Source organism: Spea bombifrons, chromosome 2, assembly GCF_027358695.1.
Source record: "Spea bombifrons isolate aSpeBom1 chromosome 2, aSpeBom1.2.pri, whole genome shotgun sequence".
In the NCBI taxonomy this organism is placed as follows: Eukaryota; Metazoa; Chordata; class Amphibia; order Anura; family Pelobatidae; genus Spea; species Spea bombifrons.
In genome coordinates, this window is record NC_071088.1 from 90,432,600 (window position 1) to 90,460,595 (window position 27,996).

Genomic DNA, 27,996 nt, shown 5'->3' on the forward strand with positions numbered 1-27,996 from the left:
AAACATGTTTTTCTCAAAACACTAAGAAAAAGATCAAAAACATAGCGGCACTGTTGTCTTTTTTGTTGTTGTTGTCATGCGGTCTTCTCAGTTACATGAATCTGTTAATGAAAAACACAACTCAATAGATTAGATGTTTCATTATCAATTTTTAGTTTATTCAGAAATATATAAACTTCCAGAATGTAAAAACACACAAAATGGTACATTTTATACATCCCATGAGCAGCAAGGCAAAAGGTTTGGAAACTCACACCATTTGAGTATTACTGGAACATTTAATCCGCACTCATTGTGTGGTATGATAAAAGTGTCCTACGATGGGGAGCTAGTAATGTCTATTTGGTAGTAGGGTCTATGTACTTGGGCAAATAATTCACCATGTTCTATAACAAAACCCAGTGGCAAACCAAGTGGCAATATTTAGTCAATCAGAAAGCATAATCCCCACTACTTTTTTAAAAAAAAAAAGCTTGAAGAATCATAATAAGGTCTACTCAATAATCATTAAACATTTATTTGTATACAAGTTTACTTCTAGTGTGCAATTGACATCATTTCATTCAGGGTAATAAACTCTTCTACAAAATGTTTGCGACTCAGATAAGTTGGCTTTTACCAGCACGGTACCTACGTCTTTCGGTCCTTTTTCAAACTGGTGTTAGATACGTTTCCAAAAGCCTGTGACTGAAGAAGCTCAGCGGCCGCTTTCCTCTTACTGAATGCGTTAATTTCCTCTTGCAGGTCTTTCCTCTTCTCATCCAGTTTTGCTCGCTCTTCATGGTGAAGCTTTTTCAGTTGCTCAAATCTATTTTGAAGCTAAAACAAACAATTTTAAGCTTGTGCTGTTCAACTTTTGAAATGTTATGGCTCAGAATGATAATGGCCGGGAGACTTTAAATACCGTATTTGCTCGATTATAAGACGACCCCCCAAAATCTGAATATTAACTTAGGAAAAAAAGAAAAAGCCTGAATATAAGACGACCCTAAAGGAAAAAAAGTTTTACCAGTAAATGTTAATTCATGTAAACTATTTTTTTTTAATAAAAGCTATGATTGAGAAAAAATTTTTTTTTGTTTTTATTTCCTTGTATTTTCCAACCTGTCCCCCAGTTACGCACATCTGCCCCCAGGCTTGCCACACCAATATGGCACTGTGGCCCATATGCCTTTTAACCCTCTATATGCCACTGTGCCCCATGGTATGCCTTTTGACCCCCTATGTGCCACTCTGCCTCCAGAAATGCCTTATACCCCTATATCCCATTCTGGCATTTAGGGGGTTAAAATGCATATTATGGGGCAGAGTGGCATATAGGGAGGTATAAGGCATTCCAGGAGGCAGAGTGGCATTAAGGGAGTTAAAAGGCATTGTATAGAGCACTCTGCCTCCAGAAATGCCTTATACCCCTATATGCCACTCTGGCATTTAGGGGGTTAAAAGGCATATTATGGGGCAGAGTGGCATATAGGGAGGTATAAGGCATTTCAGGAGGCAGAGTGCTCTATTAAATGCCCCCTTAATGCCACTCTGCCTCCTGAAATGCCTTATACCTCCCTATATGCCACTCTGCCCCATAATATGCCTTTTAACCCCCTAAGTGCCAGAGTGGCATATAGGGGTATAAGGCATTCCAGAAATGCCCTATGCCCCCATTTAACACACACACACACTTACTTACCGGTGCTTCCAATTTCCTGCTGTATTGCCAGGGCAGCGGGTTGACGTCTCCTTCCGCTGCAGCTGGAAGGAGGTGGAGTTGGCAGCGGGGGTTTGTGTGCGGCACCAGTGCGGGGAACTCTGATCTCTGACAGTCGGGGAAGGTCTGCGCGACGGACGCAGACAACCCCCGCTGCTAGCCACACCTCCTTCCGTAGACGTCAACCCGCTGCCCCGGCAATACAGCAGGAAGCACCGGTAAGTGTATGTGTGGGGGGGTGTTAAATGGGGGTGGGGAGACAGGAGGATCCAGGTCCCCTGCAGCGGTGCGGAGGATCTGGATCTTAGTCTCATAATCAGACCTCTATTTGAGGTCTGATTAGAAGACGACCCCGATTAGAAGACGAGGGGTATTTTTCAGAGCAAATACGGTATATTGAAGGCCCAAAAATTAAGTTTTAAGAATGATCAGGTCATCAGTGGCTTACCTATAGTGCTACAAAGCCAAGCGCTAAATAAAATATTAATTGATTTTACGAATTATATTCTAAGAACAGATTAATTTATATCAACACAAGGAGATCACTGAAACACCAGCATTTCACCCCACTACTTGCTGTGTATTGGGATCTCCTGCTGCTCTGGTTACCCCTATGAACAGGGATGTACAACATACCACGGATCAGTGATGAGCATTTGATAAATATTGGGTATATCACATCACCATGTGGCTTTCGAGTGTCATCAAGGATGGGTCGTATCCATTAAATATCTCCACCACAGTTAACGGTGATTTGGTGAGCCCAAAGTGTTCTGGGACTGTGAATGAATACAGTTTTGGGTAGGATACAGTATACACAGAAAGGTACCTCTCGTTCAGCTTCTTTGAGCACAGTTTCTTTCTCTCTCACTCGCTGGACAAAGGTCTGCCTCATCTCCTCCTCTTTTCTTTGCAGTTCTTCAAAGAACTCATGTCTCTTGGCTTCATAGGTCTCCTGCAGACTGATGAAAAGACATTTATCACAGAGGACTGGATTGCACACAGGAAATAATTCATAACAATCAGATTGTTACGGACAAGTTTACCAATTACCAGTGTTTAAAGTTCCAAATGATGAACAAACGTGTAGTGGGCAAATATCTTCAGTATAGCCTTGGCTAAGTGGATCACCATAATGTGTTTTGTCCTGTTATGTCAAGATAATACATGCTACATATGAAAATTAGGGCACATCCGTTGTTGTCGGGGCTTTGATTTTTAAATGAAAAAAACAGCAGATGGCAGTAGATACACACGACCACTACAGAAGCAGAACAGCACAGCTGCAGATGATGGTACGTCTACCCTATAGGAATCAAATAGTCCCTAGGGGGCTATGGAATATAGCAGACTCACAGTGCTCTTCCACAGTAGAGCTACAAACCCAGAGGCAACAAACACTGTGATATATAGCTACATAAATATTAATGCATTACACACCCGCCTGGATGACATAATCTTTGCACATACAGTACATGTTACATACTAGCTCATCCAAAGAAGTTGCGAAACCACGGTGAAGGCTCACATCAATATTTGGCTGCCATGGAGACAAGCTTACAAAGCAGATGAGTGATGTGACGCACTTAATATAGTCATTGTCACCTACACTTATCTGTGTGTCAACCAGTTCTCAACCTCAACACAGGATGATTATGGTGAAATTATATTGAAAGGGGAAATGTCACATCTCACTCCATAGCTGGAATCATTTATTAAAGGGGCAGTGTACTGTCCCCTACAACCCCACCAATGAATAACGCATGCTAAAGTACTTTAATATAGTGGAAATGTGTGGCAAAGGACAACATAATCACAAAACGTTAGAAATTTTTTTTGCACGGAGGGAATCAGAATCCCCACCCCCTGACCCATGCTTGCAGGCGATGCATTTGGCCAAACACATCTCCTGTTTTCCAAAGATTCACTATAGTCACATCCAGCCAGCTCCCTCTGGAGCTCATTGTGCACATGAAGGTGCTCCATTGATTTAAATAGGAGTGCTTTCCTGCAAGCGATTGACTGCTTCAAACAAGCAAAACTGCCACAGAAATCAGACAATGGAGGGGGTATGCTGCAGCTTCTACTAGAGGCAAGCACTTTTGTTTTCTTTCAGCAAACTAAACCATACTTACAATACACACTGTTTGTTGGTGAGGCTGCATGGCGGGCTGGACTGTCCCTATATATTCCTTTCTCCTCTGTCCCAATAAACTACTACCAAAGAGGGATAAGCAACTTGTCAAAAGTGGCATAAAGAAACAAGAACAAGAAATCAGGTTACCATACTATACGGAAACTCATAACCCGATGAAAGGGAAACAGCTAATTTATTGCCCCAACAATGCTTACTATGGCACATGTTTTGCACATGCGATATATAAGCACGGAACATCAGCTCAAACACTGAGTAAACAACACAGTTACAACCCTCTGAGATACGGGCTAATGTTTGTTCAATCGCTAATTCATAGGCTGCTCAGTGAGACAGACACAGAGCAGCTGTGAAAGAGACTTCGGCTTCTTGTGCTGGTAAAAAGCCACAATCTTTTCACAGCACTGCTTGCCAATTAAAATAAAACAATACTAACAACCGCTTTCTGTTGCACTGAATAGCATGAAATTAACAAGCACGGGCTTAAATGTGTATAGTGAACTCACAGCATGGAGTGTAATACGCAGTATAATATGGTCCCTCAAACCACATAAAAAGCCCACTCGGCAAACCCCCTCCATGACTAACGTGTCTTCCATTACCGGACTGTTAAGATTGAACCACAAATTCTTTCAAAACCACGTGATTCGCACTAGGGGCACACCCCAGCTTCTTCCTTTCCCTTCCTCCGAATTCTCCTTTTCCCTGTTTTATTTCCTATTATCGAGCATTCCCCTCTGTCTCTTTGCCTCCCTCTCCTACCCCTTAAACTTTTCTTCCTTCCTCACCTCCTCAGCCTTACCCATACATAAACTAGAATTGTTTTAAAAAAGAAAACGGCACAATATTTTGAAAAGTATTTTTTTTTTTAGCTGATACTAGTAATAAAAAATGGTGGGACTTCCTCTTTTAATCAGAACGCCTTGTTAGTGTGTCATTGAAGAAGCATAAAGTACATAATTCAAAAGACAACTTTCTGATTGCTTTCCTGCTGCTTTCCCAAGTAATAAAACCCTCGAAATTATTAGTCCCATAGTATGCTTTTTCCCTTCATTTACTCTTAACGTCCATCTCTATCTGTGCCTCTTTTGCTTTGTACCCGCATTACCTGCTTCGTCCTACATATGATAACTGGACCGCAAAGTGTCACAAGCGTACTTCAGAACTTTCTAACTGAACTGCCCTTTAGTAGCAACTCATGCAGATTCTATGTAGCGACTCGTCAAATGTGTTACCAGAATAGCTTCGAGGCCGTTGTGGATACCCTGACTTGTCATTATTTAAATTTACACTTAATTGAGTCACCTGCATTCAAGCAGGGATATCAACCATAACATACAGTGAACAAAAGCACCAGCTGGGAGACTTTTATGAGATCACAGCAGTGTAGAATAGGAAGTTCCAGACTGTATGACCCTGACAATCTGCCTCTTCACACTCAGAACCCCTGAGACTGGGGCAAAATCCCTGAGACTCGGGGCAAACTCTGAGAGTTCCCAGGTATTGTCACAAGGTAAAGCAACATCAATCTCAAGCGATAGTCACTGTATGTAGACTACTAGCCGCCGGCGCTGCTGGAAATAGCCTAGAAGCCTTGTTTAAAAAGCTTATATTGTACGAATGGACTATATGGTAAACTGAGGCCCTGGTGCTCCACTGGCTGTATGACGTTGGTACTGAGTATGTTACAAAGAAATGGAAAGAGATAGGAAGTCATTGCAAAGTCAAACATCACAAAACAATAAACAATTTCCCTCCTAGAAATTCCCAGCCTCTGCAGGAAAAATGGCAGGGAAAGTTGTGTTACTGAAGGGTGCCTCCACCACAGGCTTCTTCCTGGCAAGGGAACGCTGTGTGAAAAAAACCTCGATATTTGGCAGCAGAGTTAAATCAGACCAAAGAATAATAAACAGGATGTATGTCTCAGAGAATTTGATTTCATTGCTATGTATAAAAATAGCTTGGGAAGACTGCTTTGAAAACCACTCCATATCTAAACTGCATCCTGTAATGAATGGGTTAATTAATGCTTAGAATATAGAGGTGTGATTTCTATAGGACTATTTTATACACAAAGCTCACAGAAATATATACCTCCAAACCAGAGCGTGAGTAAAGGGTAAGGGTAATAGTGTACAATTTAATTGTTTTCCTCTTTTCTACAGTAAAATACTGTACCCCGATACTTGCTTTAACCACCTCCTTAGGAAATTCGAAGCTGGACACGCAGGAAGAGATAAATCCACAGTGATTGACAGCACAAAAAGTTAGGAGCCGGATGTAAAAGACTTAGAAGCTATGGCTGTGTGAGTTCTTTTAGCCGAATTACCTACAGGCTGTGCTATTTGTTTTAAAAGTAAGGGACTGTTCTAGCCTGTAGCTGAAGGCTACAAAGCTAGCATGTCAATAGTCCTCATGTTATTTCACCTTCTCCCTCCCACTCCTACAAAGGCTGTCTGAACCCACTTATAACAATCAGCAATTTAACAATAGGGAAGTGATAACTTAATGGGGAGGAATAATCACACAGATCATGATCATACCTGGGAACTCTCCAGGTTTGACCCGGACATTGCTGGGTGAAGCACCGCTTCTCCGGTTCAAGACCCGAATCCTCTGGGTCACAGGGTCTTGACACACCCCGTTCCCCGCCCATTTTCCCTTTAAATGGGGGTGACATCAGCAGGACCGCCCACCAACATCAGCAGGACCACCCACCGACATCAGCAAGGGAAGGCTACGGGTAGCCGGAGCCCAGAAGTTCCCAGTTATGATCATGATACCTGATGTCATATGTTAAGATGACTGTTGCCAAGTTATGCACACAAGTTATGGTTCAACTTAATTGAGCATCCTTTTCCTGTCTAAATGTCTTATTTCTCTTTTATACATTTTGCCAACATTACCTAAAATCTGCCAACAATATTGGTTATTTTTAAGAACAATCACCATTTGGTTTTGTTTTTAACTTTTTTTTTGTGCTCTCTTGAAAAATACTACTCCATTAACAGGAAGACATATTTGCGGGTCACAGGGCTGAACTATCATAAATCTTCATTGTCAGGGGGCAAATAACCTTTGCTCAATTGGGTCATCCATCCTGTAGTGGCATGTGCTTTCGGGAGGGGGGGGGTATGTGAAACAGAACTTGGGCTCAAAGTCAAACTTTCTTCTGCTGTTACTTACTGCTGTTTAGTATAATTAACAAAAAATAGGTAGTGGTGTCTAAAGATGTGTATGGAAAAGGAATCATCCTATTCTATAAGCCCCATGACAAACAAATGACGGGGGTTAATAATATAATGAAAGTAATATTTTAAGCAGTGGGGTAAGCTCAGTAATACCTCTCACATTGTGGGTGGCTGGCACAGGACTTTCAGCATTGCTGTCTCCAGAGTAGGCATGTCAGGAAGCCGTTTAGTGTCCCTGATACCCCCACTATAGAAGAATGCATATTAAAGTACTCTGTAAAGTATAATTGTGACCTTCCAGTCCACATTCTGACATTTCTAGCTAATGATTAGCTGCTTGTAGTAGGAAAAAAATTGGAAGCAGCCGCTTTAGCTGGGAATCAACTATGTGGCCATACGATATACAATTAAAAAGGTACAAATTAATGAAAATCCAAGCTGCTTCCAAGGCAAATATCCCAGCCAATCAAAGCAATTATACATAAAAATTACAATTATATACAAAACTGCACAACCATTTGCCTGGGATTAGACTTTTAGTCACAAACAAAACAGGGCTCAGGAGTCAGGGATAGTGATAGTGAGAAAGACAGGTGATAGAAGAAGAGATCAGGGTTCTAGCAATTTCTGTAGGTTGAGTGATTGATATTATAGACAGTGTGCGTGGTTGTCTTGGGCTGTGAGAGGGTGGAAGGGCTATGGTGTAGAAGATGGAAGGGAGGCCAATGAGGAGAAGGATTGTAGGTGGCAGGGGCAGAGGAACAGGTTGTAAGGCAGCAGTTGTAAGGAAGCAGAAAGAGGAACCTGGGTTAGACCCACGAGGTTGAGATCCAGATGATGTGCCAGGTATGGTAGATGTGAAGGAGAAAGTGGAATGAGAGGAAGGGGCACACAGCCAGAAGAGTGAGGGCACCAGGTTGGTGTGATTCAACACTTGTCACCTCCTCACGTTATGGAATGCTTCAATTTTTGTACAAGAACACGTGTCTCAGCATATATATTGCGTGGTACATCCAATAAATACCTTCTGGCAAATGTTTGCCCCTAAGGCATTTCCAATACAATCCAAAAATAACCAAATGACAAATCACATCACACAAATAAGAAGACAATATTTAGTTATTTACAACAATTGTTTTTTAGGGTGAAGGAGGTGCCAAATAAGAAACATGAATGCAGTGAAGTCGCCTATAATCTGAGTCAGCAGTGTATTATGTTCTGCTAGGCCCTGATGACTCAGATGATATGTGAATTTCAAATATTTCAAATATTTCCTGTCTATGTAACTGACCAAGACAGACTATTCCACATATGCTCAGACATTAACGTTGTAATAAACTGGCCTATTGGTTCCATTGGAAGACAGACTTTAAAAACCAGAAGCATATCACATGTGGCCTCCTTCTGCTGGCCCAGGGGACAGTATTATAAACACCAGGCTGCCCTGCACAGTAAAACAATATATTAATCACATGCTTGCACAGCCAGATGATAAATTAGAACATTTTTCTGGCCTTTCTCACATTAGCGCAGCTCCTCATGCATTGTATATAACGTTTGCCCTCTTATCTGTGAGCACAGTTTTGTTTCCTCGTCATGTGCAGTCCTGGCGAAAGATGATTGATTTCCTCCTGAACATTCCAGCACCATGTCTAGGGGCAGCTGCATTGTGCATGCGAGCAACAGGTGTTGGGGTCAGCCAGGTCAGCACTCATTATGGTTTATAGGGTCAACGCTGCCGACAGGCAATTTAATGCTTTGATGATTTCTATGGTTCTTTAAATGTTCAATTACATCGAGCATTGCTGTACTGTTCGCAGGTCTGTAGCTTTTGTTATTCATCATATATCATTTATTGTCGGATACATTCAAATTGCAACAATTAAAGAGATACAAATGTTTTCTCTTTAATTCAGAACATGTTTAAAACAGAGCCAGACATGCATGGCTGTAATTTAAAACGAGCAAATGAATTCAATGGGGCTTCCTATGGCTAACTCGGTTTTAGCAACACACAGACAGACTGGAGTTTATTCACTAAAGCGGGCGTTGTACTTTCAAGTCTCAATTCATGATGCATTATAAATGACCACGCATGGTTAATTTCTCTGCTGGCCCTGTACAATGCATAGTTCACAGTTTTAAATATACATCACACTTGGACATCCAAGCTATTCTTGAAGCTGAAGCTCACTGGCGCTCACCCTTTGCAATGTAAAGTGAAATCAGTGGTGAAACTGCAGCTTTCTGCAATGCTACTGCCAATTCCCACATTCATGTATAGCACTATCTCCCTCTCTTCCTCTATACTTTATGTCTAAAGTATTTTAGTTTTTTTGTCCAGTTTTTGAGGACTCAACAAGATGTAAGAACCCAAAATTAAGATTGCTTTTCCCAAACTAGTAAATCCAGCAAACTAGGCTGAAATAGATAGGTAGCAGCAACTGAAACTCCTGCCTCCAACCACTGCAAACGTTATTGATAGGACCTCTTCCTCAAGTTTAAACCCTGCTAAACAAGTATGAATTCTGCACTTGCTTATCTTTAGATGTATTATGCAGCAGCCAATACAACTTGATTATATATATTTATTTGTGGCAAACTACTCCGGCCAAAATAAACGTTATTGGTTGCAATTACAGACACAAATGCATGGTAAAAGCAGGTCACAAGCTTACCTTACTGGTTTATCACCAGGCCCGATATCTTGAAATCCCATTTCTTCCAGCTTGCAGCGGCGATAGAGTTCATAATGGCGTGAGTGGGTTTGCTCTCTCAGGTCCTCCATGTTAGTACAAATAAGCATCTCGCGCAGCTTCACAAAGTCACAGTGGTTCTCATTCTCCACTAGGAGAAAACAGAAAGTCTTAATGCAATCCAACACCCCTGCAGATGCTTGTCTTATTGCTGATTTTAATAGCTCATTAACAATGTAACAATGGGGCAAGGGTTTGTCATCTTTACAGAAAGTCAGACGGTCTCACTCATAAGAGTTGTAGTTCTACAAGGGCCTGAAGAAGGTATGTTTCCCAGAACTAGACTACGTTCAGAGGCTCACCGCACATTCCAGGCTAGGGTCAGATTGTCCAAAAGCCATGTCATAAAGCTGTCTAGGGTGCCGACCGGCTGGAGGAATCATTTTGAGCCAGAACGTGTCAAATACAAAGTACGGTATATGAATTAATATGAAGGAGGCGCCAAAAACAAAATAACTATAGAAACCAAGAGCCCTTGGCAAAGCCATATTCTAGGCTGACGAACATGATAGCAACTGGAAGCACATCTAAAAAAATTATATTAAACATTCTGATTACAAGGTATGCTTGTTTTTGGCTAGCTCATGCAAATCTTTCTTAGTGTTCCGTGAACTATTGGCAGTCCAAGTGGAAATTATAATTGGCTTCACCACGGACATAACAGGGGTTCCCCTGCGCAAATAAGGATCCCTGCGGCCATAAAAGACCCCAAGTGCATGCTATCTTTCTCTCTTATAGAGAGCAGTGGGAAACATAAATAAAAAAAGTTAAAAAAATGTAGAAATATATATATCTAAAGTAACAAAAATGTATCTATGTACATTTTAAACACCCTTTCCCACTCCCCCTACAACGCTCCCCAGTTCCCTTAAAAAAATGAAAACGATATATAAAAAATATACAGTTGACTACTTTTTAATAAAAAAGAGATTGATGTTAATATTGCCTGCTAAAAAATGGCCCCAGTAAAATACCCCAGGGTGTCTCCTTTAACATATGGTTTTATGTCTGAAACCAGTATTGAAGTTAAAGTGCTAACATGCTGAGTTCGGAAAAAAAACTGTAGTTTGAAAAAAGTAATGTGCACCTTCTAATATTTTCCCTATAACAGCCAAAATAGAAAAAAAAAACCCTAGGCGTATAGGGTGCTTTCCAGATCAGGGTAAGTCAATGAATATATTTTGGGTATTTCCCATTAAATCTATCTGTGTGTAATTTATGTGTGTGTGTAAAACTGTAAGAATTTTTTTTTATGTAATGTCTTAGATTTATGAATATGATTTTATAATAAAGTTCTACTTGTACTGAAAAAAAAAACATGTATAATTTTGAGTTCTCTAATTCAGAAAGAGGGACACTACGGTTAAACAGTGACATTATAAAAACACAAAATATGCTGCAGGCCTGTAGTGTAAAAACGCCTTGACCCTTAAGGGGTTAAAGTACTCACAATGTAGTTTAATATGCATTTTTCTATTGTGGGGGGTGTCAGGGACATTAAACTGCCCATTTAAATATGTATGATGCAGGAGTAAGGCAGCTGGTGTCATCTACAGCATTACAGAAATTATATGAGGCAATTTTAAGTGAACAGTTCAAAAACATGATTATATATATATATATATATATATATATATATATATATATATAAGAATTGGGACTGTCCATAATCCTATTTAAAGTGTTACAGCTGGTAATGATGCCCCCTTCATGACATCTTGATAATCCTGGTTCAAGAGAACTGCTTAAAGAGGAAGGATTTGTTAATCATGAAATAGCCATGATTAGAGAGTGCAGAGGAAATAACAATTATTTAACTATGATACAGATGGCAATAGACAGTAAACGTGAAAATGCAATGTTTGTGGTGCTTAAATTAATTCCGTCTAATAGCATTTACAGTTAGGAGTATTTTGTACAGATATAATTTACATTATTTGAAAAACACAGATCCTGTAGCAACGTGTTTATCGCTTTTAATCCCTTGCTTAGGACTCGTCGTGTTTTTGTTGGCTTTCTGGATCTGAGCTGCCCTGCCAATTAGTTTAGAAGACAAGCCACTGACAGGTGTGTTGGGAGAGAAGAAAAGATTCAGACATTAATCACTCACGTCACAATTTAAATAGGAAGCTGTGTATTCCATTTGTTTCCTACTTTAATATTTCATGGCATAATAAAAGAAAAAGAATATCGGCTGCTGACCTCACATTCTTTTAAAACCTCCCTCACCCAAGCACTTTATCACACCATGATGTTTTATTCAAGATAACAGTGTTCTTTAAATATAACACAATGTACCTTGAATTTAATTCAAGGTACAACTCATTCTTTTACCTTGTACAATACCCCAAGGGTACTGCCGAGCTTTCACCATCTTGTTTCCAATCTTGACTTCTTCCATGCTCCCGACCACAGCAAACGGAAGCTGTCCCTTTAAGGAAAATGCATGAAATAACTTTCAACACTATAATGTTACAAACCTTGCCAAACAATAAAAAAGTTATAAAACTAGGTGACCCAAGAAGAAGCATAAATAGCAGCAACAGAGATGTGGGATTGGTTTAACATTCTGGACTATTTTTAAAGTTTAATAACTTTATTTAACTTAGAGTTTCTTTTCATAAAAAAAAACAGCGTTAACAATCTAATACCTAGTTTAGTTGATGCAAATGTAAAACTGTTATTAGTGAAGATTCTTGCAAATAAAAGGAAACAATTATTTAAATAAAGGTGAAAGTTATGTTTATACCTACTAACAAGCTTCGTTGCCAAGACATAGTATGACATATTCTTACAAACCAGCTCTGCCTCCTGATCTGAAAAGCAGGCAATAATCAGACTTACATTCATAGAAGAATTGAGATTGCTAATTGTCTCATCGTCTGTTGGGAACTGGTAGATCTGCACGCCATTGCTGACCAATTCACTCATTAGCTTCGTTTTGAACTTGTGCAGTTCGGACTTGGCAATGACATCAGCCTTGGCAATGACAGGAATGATGTTCACCTGCAGAGGAAGCATATGTCCCACTATAAGGAAACAGCTTACTCAAAGTAAAGGCTACAAATAATTAGGAGCGGTCACAATGTCATAACCTTGGGAAAGAAAACAACACACAAGTCTGCATAATCTACGTTATTGGAGTTCCCATGACATTTTTAATGTTTTATTCATCCGAAATCAAACAACTGGGCAAAATAACTGTGCATGTTACAGCCCCACTTGGCTTACAAATACGATGCATGCTACCTTTCTGAATTTCTTTAATCAAAACGATTACAAACCAACTTGACTCAAAATAATGTCTTACAACATTAAGGACCGTGGAGTGTTACCTTGCTGTCAAGTTTCTTCATCGTTATCAAATCAAGAGACTTTAGAGAATGACCAGTGGGTGCTATAAAGTAAAGGCAGGCATGGATGCGGGTATCATGGTATCTGTATAACAAACGCCTAATCTTCAGCTCTTCCTGTAAGTAGGCTTCAAACTGCGCATCAATGTAGTCCACAACGGGCTTGTAGCTGAAAGATAATTGTATCTAATTTACTATAGTACAACCCCTACTGTAGGTCATACGTCTTCCTGGCATTCTAGCAATTGAAAACAATGTCCCTGATAAAAAATAGATAATTAAGCATTAAGTATAGCCTTTCTGAATAAATAGAGAAATTACAACCACAACCAATAAAAGACAAACAACTATGAAAGAACATGTCAGGCTTCTGACTGTACTAAAATAAACAGCGCTAGATAAAAAAGCAAGATATGTAAGAAGCACAACACCAACCTGTCTTCTTTGTTTATTTGGTCTCCAAATCCTACTGTATTTACAATTGTCAATTTCAAGGACACGTTACTTTCTTGGAGATCATAGGTCTGTGCTCTGAGCTTCACCGAGGGCTCAAAATGAGAGGATTCCAATTCTTCAAAGTTAGTGTTAAATAGTGTATTAATCAATGTTGTCTTTCCAATGCCAGTTTCACCTGCATAATGAGAAACAACGGGCATCATGAGAAGATATACATCCATGTTAACTTATTAAAAATAAAGATGTAAGGAACCACTGCATTACTGTTTATAATGGAAATTGTTAGCCTTGTCTCAAATATAAACTAAACAGCGCTGTATTAGTCCTTCATATATTTTAAATCAGAGAATGTATGTTGCAGGTGCTTCTATCAGGAGTAGAATAGTTGTATGGAGGAACCACTGCCTCGATGTATACTATTGAAACTGTTCGCGCTGTCTTATGTATAAAGTAGACAGTGCTTTATTTTTGCGTGTGCTTCTTTTAAGAGTATCTGTCTCCAAAATACTTACCAATGCAAAGGATGTTGAAACAAAATCCTTGATTGACAGATTTGTTGACTAGCTGGTCAGGTAAACTGTCAAAGCCAACGTGACCAAAAAGTGGCAATTGACGGCCATTTTCACCATTCTGCATAGAAATTATCAATAATGAACGAATATTGTAATTAAAATTACATTTGCATTTACATACAGACATTAAGTAGAGGCACGTTCTAGCTTTTAGCACAAACACTTACAAGTACTAATGTTAGATGAAAATTGGGGATTACAAGATGTGGTTTCATAACTACCGTATTTGCTCGATTATAAGACAAGGGTTTTTTCTGAAAGATAACCATCGTCTTATATTCAAAGTCATCTTCTAATCAGACCTCAAATAGAGGTCTGACTACAAGACTAAGATCCAGATCCCCCGCAGCGCTGCAGGGGACCTGGATCCTCCTCTGCAGCAGCCGGTGGAGGTCTGCTGCTGCCGGCACTTCCTCTGGGGCTTCTATGAGGGAGCGCACCGCATCACATGACCTTCCGGTGCTCATTCATAGAAGCCCCAGCGGAAGTGCAGGCAGCAGCAGCCGAGGTTGTCTGCACGGATCGCACAGACCTCCCCCGGCTGCCCCACTAGACATCAAAGGAATCTGAAGCACAAGGAGAAGTCTAGGGATGCACGGGTAAGTCGGGAGGAGGGTAAGAGTGGCATATGGGGGAGGTATAAAGGCTTTCTGGTGGCATATAGGGGGGTTAAAAGGAATTTAAGGAAGGCAGAGGGGCATACAATGGGTTAAAATGAATATCAGGGAGGCAGAGGGGCATATAGGGGGGTTAAAGGGAATATCAGGGAGGCATAGTGGGATATAGGAGGTTAAAATGTTTATCAGGGAGGCAGAGTGGCATATAGGGGGTTAAAGTAATATCAGGGAGGCAGAGGGGCATATAACGGGTTAAAAGGAATATCAGGGAGGCAGGGGGCATATAGGGGGTTAAAGGGAATATCAGGGAGGCAGAGTGGCATATAGGGGTGTATAAGGCATATCTGGGGGGCAGAGTGGCATATAGGGAGTTAAAAGGCATGTCAAGGAGGCAGAGTGGCATATAGGGGTATATAAGGGGGTATAAGTCATATCTGGGGGGGCAGAGTGGCATATAGGGGGGTATAAGGCATATCTGGGGGGCAGAGTGGCATATAGGGGGTATAAGGCATATCTGGTGGCAGAGTGGCACATCAGGAAGGTAGAATAAGGCATAGCTGGGGGACAGATGTGCATAACTGAGGGCAGGTTGGCAAGTAAAAGGAAATAAAAACAAAAAATGCATTTTTTTAAATATGAAAAAATAGTTTACATGTGAATGAATATTTACTAGTAAAACTTTTTCTTATAGGGCCGTCTTATATTCAGGCTTTTTCTTTTTTTCCTAAATTAATATTCAAATCTTGGGGGGTCGTCTTATAATCATTACTTTCTTGCATCATGTTTTAAAGGCAAAGTAATAATAATAATAATCAATTTTGTCTGAAGAAAAAGACACAAGGTCTGCACCGTCTGCTTCATTTGACCCGTGTCTTCCATGCAGCATTTAACATATAGCAGAAGACACGTTTCTATATATTCCCTTCAAATTAGCTGTCTGTTCTACTGACTGGAGAGCTTCCTGGAGCCCACGCAGTAAGCACTTGAGAAATAAAGTAAAACAAATATGTGTTTAGCTGCATGTTCATCTTAATACCTGACATCAACATCAATATCTGAAAGAAGGCTTTCCTTTCCATGTAGCTACTTACAGGGCACAGATGCGCAGTGCAATATATCGAAAGCCCCCATCAGTCATCCAGAGAGGGTAGTTTGCTGTCTAACCTCAGGAAGATTATTTAAATTGAACTTTGTACATTATCTTAAATGTGAATATATTTTTATTTCAAACTTTTTATTTATTTTTGAAGCAGTACTGGAAGCAATTTATTTTTATTATTCATGGATATTACACTTTAGTAAAATGTCCAGGACGTAAGAACAACTAAGTAGTGGAATAACAAACTTACTTTATGGCCATCTCGGGAATCACAGTTTGAGCTCTGTGGTGATCTCATTCCAAGGTTTGATTGGTAAGCCTACATGGCAAAAAGCATCATGTTAAAATAAATAGCGCAACTTTTGGGGAGGCAGCTTTCTGTGTTGCTTTTGTTTTAAATATCTAGTGAACCCCTGGTTTGATCAAAGTTCTATTAGCTGTGGACACGGTTGCAGCAACCAAGGAACAGAGAGGACCACTACAACTAAGTAGCATTATGAACAAGTTAACTCCAAAGCAAAAGACGAGATTTGTGTTTAACAAAATGATGCTGCTATACATGTATTTTTAAATACCCCAAAATAACATGTTTTGTCTGCGAGAAAGGACAAGCTGGCCTAAATAGTGTCATCTGTCCTTAGGAAGGAAAAAAAACAAACAATCATGAAAACTTCTGCACAGATTTAAATTTGTCATTTAAATAAGTCATTTACAAACACCATTGTGTGTATGACTACAGAGTTAATTCCGTAATCTTACTGAATTTTACAGCAAAAAGGTATAAAGTAAATAACAACGAACAACAATCATTGTGTGAATGGTTGCACAATGAAGTCTCTTTGAACTTTGATTAACATGTACCCTGTTGACCTACATTCCAGCTGTAACTGAATACAGTATTCTCTCTGAAAGGTCTGACTTGCAGCACATCTTTCAATCTGTGTGTGCAGCTGACCTTTTCGAATGTCCCCAGTGATGGCATTCCGCAAGATGAACACAATACGCTATTCCACTAGTGTCCCTCATAACTATATATTCATGACAGAAACTTCCGTTAGTACTCATTTACACTATAATCAAAAAGTGTTTTGTTTTTTTAATCCTTTTTTTTTCTTAAAGTGAAATTAGTGCAATATACACCTGTAAAGGTGATGGAAGTATTTGTGTTTTACAGATGCTTCTACTTTTCCCTACGTATTAAAGAGACACTTCCGCTATCATATGTAATTTAATGCACATGATAGCTAAGTGGTACCACGTTTTCGTTTTACAAATTTATGAAGGGAATTCCCTCATTTGTGTTTGCCTCTTTCTCAGACCCCCAGCTATTTGGCTTGCGGGAGATGTGTTCAGCTGCCCCCATATGGTATACCTGCCACCAGTCAGCACCAACATCCTGGGTTCCGGGGGATCTCCAAGCTCCATTGACTTCAATAGGAAGGCACTTTCCTGCCACTGATTGGCTGAAAACAGGACCGCCAATGGGGGGCAGTGTGATGCAGCGCCTCCTAAAAGCTAGTCTATTTTTACACAGGTTAAAAATGCATTTTAATGTACTTACAAAGTACTTTCATATGCATCCTTTGTTGGTGAAGCTGACAGGGACCCTAGACTAGACTGTTTATGTAGTTTAAATGTGTTTTGGTCACTGATAAGCATTTATATGCACACAAAAAGGAAAGAAAATGTCTTCTTTAGAATGCAAACCGTTATTAGGTAGCTCTGTTTATTACTACTATACAGCAGAGCAATATTAAGGAAAATGGAGAGCAAGAGGGAAAGTGTTGAATATATATTAATAGTACAACACAGATCATTTTGTTATAGAGTGCACGCAGACCCTTGTTCTCTGAAGCCACAATAACACTCAAGGAGTTGCTCCTGATCTAAATGCAACTGAAAACACACAGGATACACCCTTGTTCATATATATGTATTGGGTGTGTAAAATGCATAATAATATTCTAGAAAGAGATATTATCAACCAAAGTATTCTGAAATTCATAACCGATCCTAAATGATCGGAAAGAAATGTGCAAAAATGAATGCGATACATGATTTGCTGATGTCTCTATAAATGTTTTGAGTACTTTTTGACTTTTCTGTAACAGTTGAAATATGCGGTGTAATGTGCCTATAGGTTTTCCTTGGTGATAGGTCACATTTCCCTTTATTGTAAAGGCTACCTGTGAAGACATGCATGGGGATCGTAAGCCTGTTGACACATCTTTACAGTGTTTAATCGCTGCTCAGCATACCTTTGTGGTCTTGTCTCTGTAAAGGAAGCAGAGCAGCAGCGCTCAGCACAGAGAAGGAAGATGATGCCTGTAACAGCCCACATTCTTATGTCACTAAGTCCTTGACAGCAGTACTGGGAATAGTACAGATGGAAAGCATTATCGAGGAAAGGAATTCCACATATAAGGAGTGGCTTTGGATTGAACAATCCTTCTACTAGCCTATACTTCCTGAATGTCAAGTTACAGGCACTGTATATGTTCCACATCTGATATAGTGTAAGCTTTGTTTAAATACCCCACTTGCAGAGGAAGAAGGGAGGGGGTGCAGACACACATCTCATTCTCCTCCTCCCTGTGCTCTGTCTCGCATATAATGTCCAAAGATTTATGGATTGTAAGCTCCTTTGAGCAGACCCGTCCTTACCTCCAGTTTCTCTAAGTCAAATTGCAATATCAATTGCAGTCTCTAGTGGGCTAAGCAAACAAACCTTAGCAGAAGTACAAATTGATTAATCCCCCTGAAGGTTTGATCACATAACAACATAGAAACTTTCATTTCCTATGGCAACAACTTATCAGTACCTGGCTTTGTGTCACATGCCAATTAAGTATTCCCAGCAAAAACAAACAAAAACATTTTCAATTAATGTATTTCTGGGAAGAGTTTGAGCAATTCACTATACTTGGAATGATATTTCTATTCCTGCGTGTAGTTACTAATCAACACTAGCTTTAAAAAACAGCCATCAGATAGAGGAGTTCATGATAAAGATAAGTGTCTTAAACCCCTTTTTGTTGTTTAAATCTGTGCTTTTGTAGAGACAAAGAAGGGCTGGGTTCCCACGGATGGTGACAAACTAGATTTTAAGATTATTCATTTGATTACAACATAATCTTGCTTACCGATTGAAATCAGCACTATATGAGGTATATTATCTGTGACCCCTTTGTCTGGGTGGAATGTTATCTTTAACAATTGGTTGATATAACACAATATTTATAATAATTGCCTGAACTACATTTGGGATGAATATAGCGTACGTCAAACATTACAATATTCAGCAAACGCAAAAGGGCTGCAAATGTGTTATTCAGAAAAGAAACTTTGAAATTATAGGTTAGTTTTGTTAACTTACATAATTTACTAAGCTCAAAACCAATATATTAAACAATTTAGCCACTTAGTAATACAATAAAAAATAACAATTTAAAAGCATAACACAAAATAAAATTTGTGCTGTTAAATGAGTTATGAAAAATGAGAGGGTATATGTATATGAGGGTATATGTATATACATATTTGTATAGTTTATTGCTCAGTAGAACCTCCCTTTTCTTTACGATGTCAAATTGGTTTTCTTATTTCTTACTCAGAACAATATTTTTCAATGATTTCCCAGTTTGTGGATCATTCACAGTTGATAGGGGCGATACTGTGCCATCTCTAAAGCTGCATTATACCTTACCATTCAAAAGTTTGGGGTCAGTTACCTGTGCAAAAGGGTTTTCTAACGATCAATTAGCCTTTTAAACTGAAACTTGGATTAGCCAACACAATGTGCCACTTGAATACAGGAGTGATGGGAGTGATAAGGGGCCTCTGTACGCCTATGAAGGTTCCATTAAAAATCAATAGCCATTTAGAACAATAGTACAATAGTCATTTAAAACATTAACAACGTTTACACTGAATTTCCAATCCCTTTTATGTCATTTTAATGGACAAAAATTTGTTTTTCTTTCGTAAACAAGGAAATTTTGAAATGACCCCAAACTTTTGAATGGTAGCATACACTCAAAGCTTTTTATAGATTAGTTGTCTTTCTTTGATTGCACTGCTTCCCAAAGTGTGTATCAACAATGCAATGGCATCACACACACCCGCGTGACTACAACAGTGGGGTTTATTCACTAAAGGGGGTGTTGTCAGGAGAGAGTGCATTCATTATGAGAGTCTAACTCATGTAAGCTTCTGTTGCAGCTGGACTGGACCTGAATATTGCATAGTTCAGTCAGAGGGATTTCCTGAAAGTTTCCTCACCTACTTAATTATGCATTTTGCATGGTCACCCATCCCTACTTGCCAGTGTTGGCCCTTCATAATGAATAGTGAAGTGGGGGAGTTGAAAGTAGAACTCTCTTTTTAGTGAATATAACCCAGAGCATAAGCTTCTGTTGATTTGCTTACAGAAAACTGTACTGCATTAAACAGGGTCCATTACATTATATGCTATAAAAATGAGTCCATGGTATCGGGCAGATGGATTATGTAAAGGGTTCGCCTCAAAGTAACGCTGGTGACTATACCATTACTGTACTCAAGTGAATGCAGTTCTGCGTAATGGAAGTCAAGCCATTTGGTGCGCCCAGTAAGCAACGCTGCTGAATGTACTTTACTTGGCGACATTGCAATCATTTTGAGAAACAATAAAACAAAGTGGGGCATGTTTTAACTCTGTTTATGCTAAGGTTACATGCACAGCCAGTCTTTGTGATGATGCCTAATACCCTACCAATATGCAATGAAAATGCTTTCATTATCTAACAAATTAAAAAAAGCATCCATGGATTAGACCCCACTGGCGTATATCAAAGCAGTTGATTGATCCTAATTTTACTTAAACATAGAAAAATATAATTTAACACTACATAAAAACCATTTTGCCCGTCTAGTATTTTGTTTTTCCTGCTGTAAAGACTTTAACAAGTAATTGATCCCCTTTTAGATCTTTTCCCATAGCTTCCTACCCTATAATATGCTTTATTTTGTAATTAAGTCATTTTTGGGTATAGAGGAAATACTACGTGCAATTAATGGATAGCACATGAATTCTAGTCATCAGACATAGGAAAACTGTCCACCAGTGTCTGTGGCAAGCACTGTGGAAGTCATTACTGTCCGTGGGACATTTAGTAATGTAATTTAGAGAGCGCATTACAGGACTGTTTTATTCTCATCCTAAAAGTATTTTTGTTATAGTGTGTGTTTTTATTTGTTATTAATAGTTTTTCTGACTTGGTTAAAAACAATCAAGAAGTTAACTTGGAGCAGACAGGTAATATAACCTAAACAAGCTTCTTTGTGAGTTGGGAATCTGTGCTCACAGGTGACACCACACTTTCGACTGTCGGTAGAGTTGGCCTGTTGTCTACAAAAATAGCTGTCCTTTTCTATTTAGAAAGGGTGAGGCTAGATTCTGGTGGGACTGACTTTTCTGCCAAAATAGTTCAGTTTAATCTTACATACCGTGAACAATGCATGTCTTTTATTTCCAACATTTGCTTTTGCTTGTGTGGTGTTAGTTATATGGGGGTTAGTCACCAATGATTTTGTCACAAAAAACCTTTTTACTCTAAACAGTACTAGGTATGATGTTTTAATGCAATAAGGGGGTGGAACAGCTGAATGGAGCAGATTCCCACTCTCGTATCTATCTGTGGGTTGCTTGGGATTACAAGATACCATGTGTCCTGTATCATCATTTTTCTACATTAGAAAATATACATTTATATACATTGATGCATGCACCCGTGTCACATTAACCGCACAATGATCTTAGCTTGCACAGTGAGAATGTATGCTGTAAATATCCCTTTCCAGTATTATCATTTCATTACCCCCTTCTATTCACTTTACTACCAGCTGGAGTGATCGTTCAGATAGCTGGAACCCTGCCTCTAGCTAGATGCATTGATCTTTGGTTGCTCTGCTCTTTTGAAGCAAAACAAAAGCAGGGTAAGGAAGAGCCAAATATGAATAATTGAAACAAAAGGTTGTCTATATTTGACAAAACACACTCCACGGCTTAACTGGACCTGTCTATGATACCTTGTCTTCACTAATTTGCATGTCAGTATGACTTAGTAAAAATATAGGTAAGAAGTACTAAAACATGTTGGCACACTTAAAGGGCTGAGAGCATTTAACCAGCTAAACTGCTCTACTCTCAATTGAGAATTAGGCAAGTTCCCTTAAAGAAGGAAAACTTACATAAAGTTTTTTATGTAAGTTTTTTTATCAAAGTGTAATTTGGATGCAGTACATCCAGTGTTCGGTACAGTTCCATATCACTTTTCCTAGCCAGACTTTGGACACTTAGTGAGGGTACTAGCCTGAGTTAGAAGGACCACACCTGGTAAAGAGAGCTGTCTTAAATCCAAGACAGTCCTGGAGGCAGAGTCATGCTGTAATAACCAATGGCAGAGATCAAATAATTCACGTGACAAAGCCAATGCTTACATGAATTGGCTTGATCTGTAAGTCTGATTCTCTCCTTGACTCTGGTGAACCAAAAAGAAAAACTGTTAAAAGTTTTGGGGGGGAAAAGATATGAAATAAAATATCCCTTTCCTAAGATGAACCCATTGATGATCTTTATTAGTTGGTGAGCGGTCGGTCTTATTTTTCTGTATGTAATACTTAAAATAAAAGATTGTACAGTATGTCCAACTCATGAGTGTGTGACACAGCTATATGTTGAGCAGAAAAGCAAGGTCACAATTATTGCTACGATGGGATCATAAAATTAGGTTTCCCTAGCATGGTCTTAAGATATACGGCAAGAGGGGTATCTGCCCCAGATACCACAAGATAAGGGGCATGTTTTAGCAGCCCAGAAGTAACGCCCCTGTGCTCTGAGCAGTTGTGAGGTCAGCGCAGAGATGGACCTCTGACCCTGCCTCAGGCCCTACCTCAGTTACTAATACCCTCTAGTGAGTTCATAAGAATATCTATAAGAAATTCTGAAAAATATATGAAGTGTGAATTAAAGGAAGATTTAATATATTTCAGCAGTGTATTTAAGACAAACTTCCAATAAAGTCAAGTTGCCAGACATTCCTGTTCTATTGAAAATTATTTTACAAAGGCTATATGGGACCATACTAACGTATTTGCTCGATTATAAGACAAGGTTTTTTCAGAGCAAATGCTCTGAAAAATACCCCTCGTCTTATAATCGGGGTCGTCTTCTAATCAGACCTCAAATAGAGGTCTGACTATGAGACTAAGATCCAGATCTCCTCAGCTGCTGCCGGCACTTCCACCGGGGTTTATCACCGAGCGCCGGCGAAAGTGCGGACAGCAGCGGAGGTTGCATATGTGCGTACCTTCTCACTGCCGGGATAGCGCACCCACTGCCGGGGAAGCAGAGCCGGTCGGAGAGATCAGAAGAAACACCGGCGGCACTGTGCCGTCCCAAAGTCATCGGCGGATCCAGTAATTTTCTAGAGGAGGCGGGGCCTAGCGGGGTCACACAGCGCCATTGTGTGTGATCCAGTGGGAGCTGCAGTAAGCGCCTGCTGAGGCATCACAGTGAGTGAAGTGCCTTAGTTGCTTGAGTGTATATTAGTGTCTGGGTATCTAAGTGCCACAGTGGGTAGGTAAGTGTCAGAGTGGGTATGTAAGTGGGTATATTAGTGTCTTGGTGTGTAAGTGTCCCCCTATATGCCACTCTGCCCCATGATATGCCTTTTAACCCCCTATATGCCATAAGGCATTTCTGGAGGCAGAGTGGCATATAGGGGGTTAAAAGGCATAACATGGGCAGGGTGGCATATAGGAGGATAAAAGGCATATCAGAAGGCAAAGTGGAACATATGGGGTATAAGGCATTTGTGGGGGCAGGTTGGCAAATAAAAGGAAATAAAAACAAACAAACAAAAAAGTTTACACGAATTAAACTTTTTTCCTTTAGGGTGGTTTTATAATAAGGCTTTTTCTTTTTTTTTTTTTTTTTTTATTAATATTCAGATTTTGGGGGGTCACCTTATAATCGAGCAAATACGGTATATTTAAAAAAAATACATACCCTGATTATTTTTATATGATGAATACTCACTAACTGATTTTGTCCTTGAAATACTTTCTGTACTGCATCACTTGATAAATGATAAAGAGAGGGCAAACCCCCACAGACCTTGTTTTATAATAAATTAGAAAATGTTATCATAAGCAAGCTTGCTGTACTTCCTGTATGTAGACGGTCATTTCTCAGCCTCTAACAGAGGCTCGCAAAGATTTTCTGCTTCAGTATTAGGCAAAAAAAGGGAAAGGTCTAGTGAACAAAAATAGAGGATTTTTTCAGGAGCATTTTGTCTGGATGAGTTGTGACATTTTTGAAATGACAATATGTGCCTCGTTGTCAACGTTGTTAGTCCTAAAACGTTAGTAAATCTGAGTGGGTACAAGGTGAGATGAAAGAATTTCCAGCTAAAACACTAGAGCATGGGGCTTCCCAGCTCTAAGCAGGTCATATGTTACACCGAATCTGTCATACAAAATTAACTAATTGGAATACCTAATTGTTTCATATGTTGCCCCTTTGGCTGTGAATGCCTCCACCTATTCGCTGCCGTGCCAACACTGGGTGTCTCAATTTCTGAGTAGTAGACTTTGGAGAGATCTTGTTGACTTAAATATGCCTTATACAAAGCAAGCCAATCCTTTCTGGTGGCAGAAGCACACTGGGGTGGGATTAATGCATAATACATGTGGAAAGTGCTGCTGTTGATTTCAATAGGATCACTTTCCTGCCATTGACTGACAGGTCCAAGCAGCCAATCAGTGGAAAGAACAGTCTCATCGTGGAGTAGGAGGGCTTCTTCTGTGTCAAGTAAGAGCTTAAATTTATTTATTTTCTTCATTTTGGCAGAATACATATTAAAGTACTCACAGTGCGCTCTAACGTACATTCTTTCTTGGAGGGGATGTCAGGGACATTAGACTGGCCCTTTAAATCTAATTAAGTAATAAAGCTTATTAGGGGAGGCCACTGTTAATTGCAACAATTTGCACGTCTTTATGTAGTAAGCAAAAGTTACTTCTAGGCCTGTCATTATTTGCTAGAATTCATCCACGACCCAGATCATTTAATAAAACGTTACTAGAATATTTTATATCCTCAAATTTAAATGATGCTTGGTACTTTTGTTTAAAAGTGCCCCGGGGGTCCATAGTTTTTGTTCTGAATTTGCCTATTGTTTGCAGCCAATTACTGTAGAAGCCACCTCATTTTAAAAACTTAAGTAGACTTACTAGGCAGGTGCGTACATGATGACCGCTACCCCTAATGGTGGCAGTCACACTTTGTAACTACAAAAATGGCTACATAAAACAAGTGTGTGCCACCTTATATTTTAGCTTTTTTATCCAAATGCATATTGTGCCACATTACAATGCCAGCATGCAGATATCCTTTACAAAATGTAAGACGTCTCCTGTGGACTTCAACCCTGTTCACTCTCAGCCACAATGATTATGATGGTGATGGAGGATTGCTAAAGCGGATACACCAGCGGTGCAAAATGGGTCTCTTGCTTATGGATATTTATATGTTAATCTCTTATAACATGTCTGTATCCTGTGATGTACTATCATCTTTACTTGCTCCACGTATGTACCACTACATACATGTAGAAATGCTATACTCCAAGATTGAGTTTTGTTTACTAAAAATATTAGGTAATCACTTGTTACGCTTATGAATAGTTATGGAAAGTACAAATACAAGACACAGAAAGCTCTTGCAGTTATCGATTACAGTTAAATTCCGCACTCCTGAATACAGACAGCATGCAACGTCACGCCAAGCCTGTATACAGCGAAACTGTTTCACTGGATTCCCTGCCTGCAGCAAAAAAAAAAAACCCTGACAGTAACAAAATGGATATTTCCTCTACTGCAGCTTAAATATGTCCAAGTCTGAAATGGATATTTGCTGAGAAATCAGTGGCAAAGGAAATGTCTCATATTTCCTTGCTGTTCCATGAACTTTGTAAGAGAATGGCACCGGCGGCCAATATGTGGAAGTAACCAGTGCTGCTTCATCATAGTAGACCTGGCAATAGACTTACCAGTACAGAAAGAACTTTCCATAGAATAATGCAGGGCAGATTTACCAAGAAGTCCCACCTGCCTCATCCCCTGAGTGTGACCTCAGAAGGCCTTACTCAACAGACTTACCTTATGTTCTTTAAAGACATTTAAGTACGCTTTGATGCAAATGAATGTCAATTAACATTTTGAATTGTTTGTGTTAACCACATATTACTCCACGGCCTTTATACGAGAAAAGCTATGTGTCACCATTCTACTGCCGTCCATAATGACAGCCTCCAAACCCGTTAGACATGTCATCATGTGCAAGGTCACATGAAAAATATATTTGTTTTGTTCATCTACCCACAGTTCTTCTAATAGGTCATCTCTAAGGGACACTTAATGCATATGATAGCTTAGAGGTCCTTCATGTGGGATCCCCCTTGCATGGTGTAGAACCTCCCCATGCATTTGCCCCTTTCCCCTGGCTAGTTTCCGAACACCACTTCAAGAAGCCAATCAGTGGCGCAGCCAATCAATGACGGGATATGGAGGCATAGAAAGCTGCAGCTTCTCTCTAATGTATTTGAAAGCACACAAGCCTCTAACTAACCACCTACTTCACACTCTATGCTACAGGTTGACAGTTGCAGATAGTAAAACGCAGCTGTTTTGCACCAAAATAAGGTAAATAGCTTTAAAGATAAAAAATACCAACACCTGTGTAAACAAATAAGTGAGTGTGGAATGTCCCTTTACATCAACAACAGCATCATTTGTTTTACCAAACAGTGCTCACTATGTGCTCCCTCGGTAACCCAACTTCAGTTGGAATAAAATGCCATAAGGGATACAATCATCTGATTTAACACTTTAAAATTGACACTAAAAAACACTACAGTAAAATTAAATAATCTCGCAAAGCATACGTTAAAAAAAAACAGCTCAATCTTAAATTGGTCAGGTTTTTTTTGTTAGATATGTAACCGGTTAGTTATGTACAAATTGGGCTGCAACTTCCAGACAAAACACAATGAATGGAAAAAGGAAAGGCCCAAGGCTAGGGAGCACAGAGTGGACTCTGTCTGTACACAGACTGCATGCTGGGTGTGACTGTTCCTTCCACACATATCTCTGCCTGTGACACTATAAGCTGTATGGGGACAAAGTGTTATTGTTCACTAGACACACACTATATATATATATATATATATGTATATATATATGATATGGACGAGTGGGTTCTACAGCCTTGCTAATTATATCTAATACAGTTTTCCCATGTTGTCACCTAACTTATAAAGCCTGGCTTACTTCCTTTCACCTAACACAGGATGTAACCCTCATTCCCTCTAAAGTACCCCCCATGAATACTGTATACTGATGTTTCCCCAAGTCCCAGCGGCACTTCATTAGACATAATTACAGTACTTTATGCCCCCCCCCCCATTGCTGAATATACCCCTCTAATTTCCAATGCACCCCCTGCCCCATCAGAATGTCCCCAAACCCTGCATGTGACACCGTTATGCCCTTTTGTCACTCTGCCATCTGTCCTCCTCCCCCAGCTGAGTTGCATTATCAGTGTAGCTCCCCATGTGCGGGCTGTAGTGATCAGTTTTGTTGGGTTCCTCCTTACACTTATGGTGACCCCCATATTCCTTTGTGCTCTTTGCCCACAGGGTGTGTCACCCTGCCCCCTATGTAGCCTGTCTCTGCCCCTAAGCACGATCCACTCAAGCCAAGAGCGTCCCGGGTGCCCTGAATGCACGAAGTGTGTGTCACACTGTCTCGTCCCGCGACTTCCAGCACTTCGCCTCCCGCTCCATGACACACCCCGTGCGCCCGGATACAATAAGCGCGCTCGGTAAGCCAAGTACGAACGCAACAAACACGCAAAGTTATATCTCACCAGATGCCGGGAAACTTCAGGAGACGCGTCCATAACTTGAACAGCAAGAGACACAACCCAGAACACACAAACCCTCCCCTAACACTGCCCGGGGACACCACACCGCCCCCGACACAGTCCACAC

At 39.9% G+C, this 27,996-nt stretch overlaps 1 protein-coding gene across 2 annotated transcripts; it reads right to left on the bottom strand.

Annotated features, from left to right (window-relative positions):
* Positions 1-7: 7 nt before the first annotated feature.
* Positions 8-27,996, bottom strand: SEPTIN10 (septin 10). 2 transcript variants are annotated; one of them, XM_053455125.1, is made up of 11 exons: positions 27,873-27,996; positions 16,152-16,220; positions 14,126-14,243; positions 13,593-13,788; positions 13,140-13,326; positions 12,649-12,810; positions 12,139-12,235; positions 9,727-9,895; positions 2,532-2,664; positions 635-819; positions 8-101 (listed from the first exon to the last, which is right to left on the bottom strand). In XM_053455125.1, exons 1-11 carry the CDS (start codon positions 27,903-27,905, stop codon positions 92-94), a joined length of 1,359 nt encoding a protein of 452 aa, XP_053311100.1. In that variant the 5' UTR covers positions 27,906-27,996; the 3' UTR covers positions 8-91. The 2 variants fall into 2 exon arrangements, with proteins under 2 accessions (XP_053311100.1, XP_053311101.1); XM_053455126.1 differs by lacking the exon at positions 27,873-27,996 and adding an exon at positions 18,160-18,177.

Bases quoted from the DNA above. Each gene is read 5' to 3' on its own strand.
- SEPTIN10 (XM_053455125.1), bottom strand. From the start codon at position 27,905: ATGGACGCGTCTCCTGAAGTTTCCCGGCATCTG. The intron at 16,221-27,872 runs GTGAGATATAAC...TTTGCCATGTAG, and splicing joins CTGAAGTTTCCCGGCATCTG to GCTTACCAATCAAACCTTGG. The intron at 2,665-9,726 runs GTAAGCTTGTGA...TCTTTTCATCAG, and splicing joins CCTGGTGATAAACCAGTAAG to TCTGCAGGAGACCTATGAAG.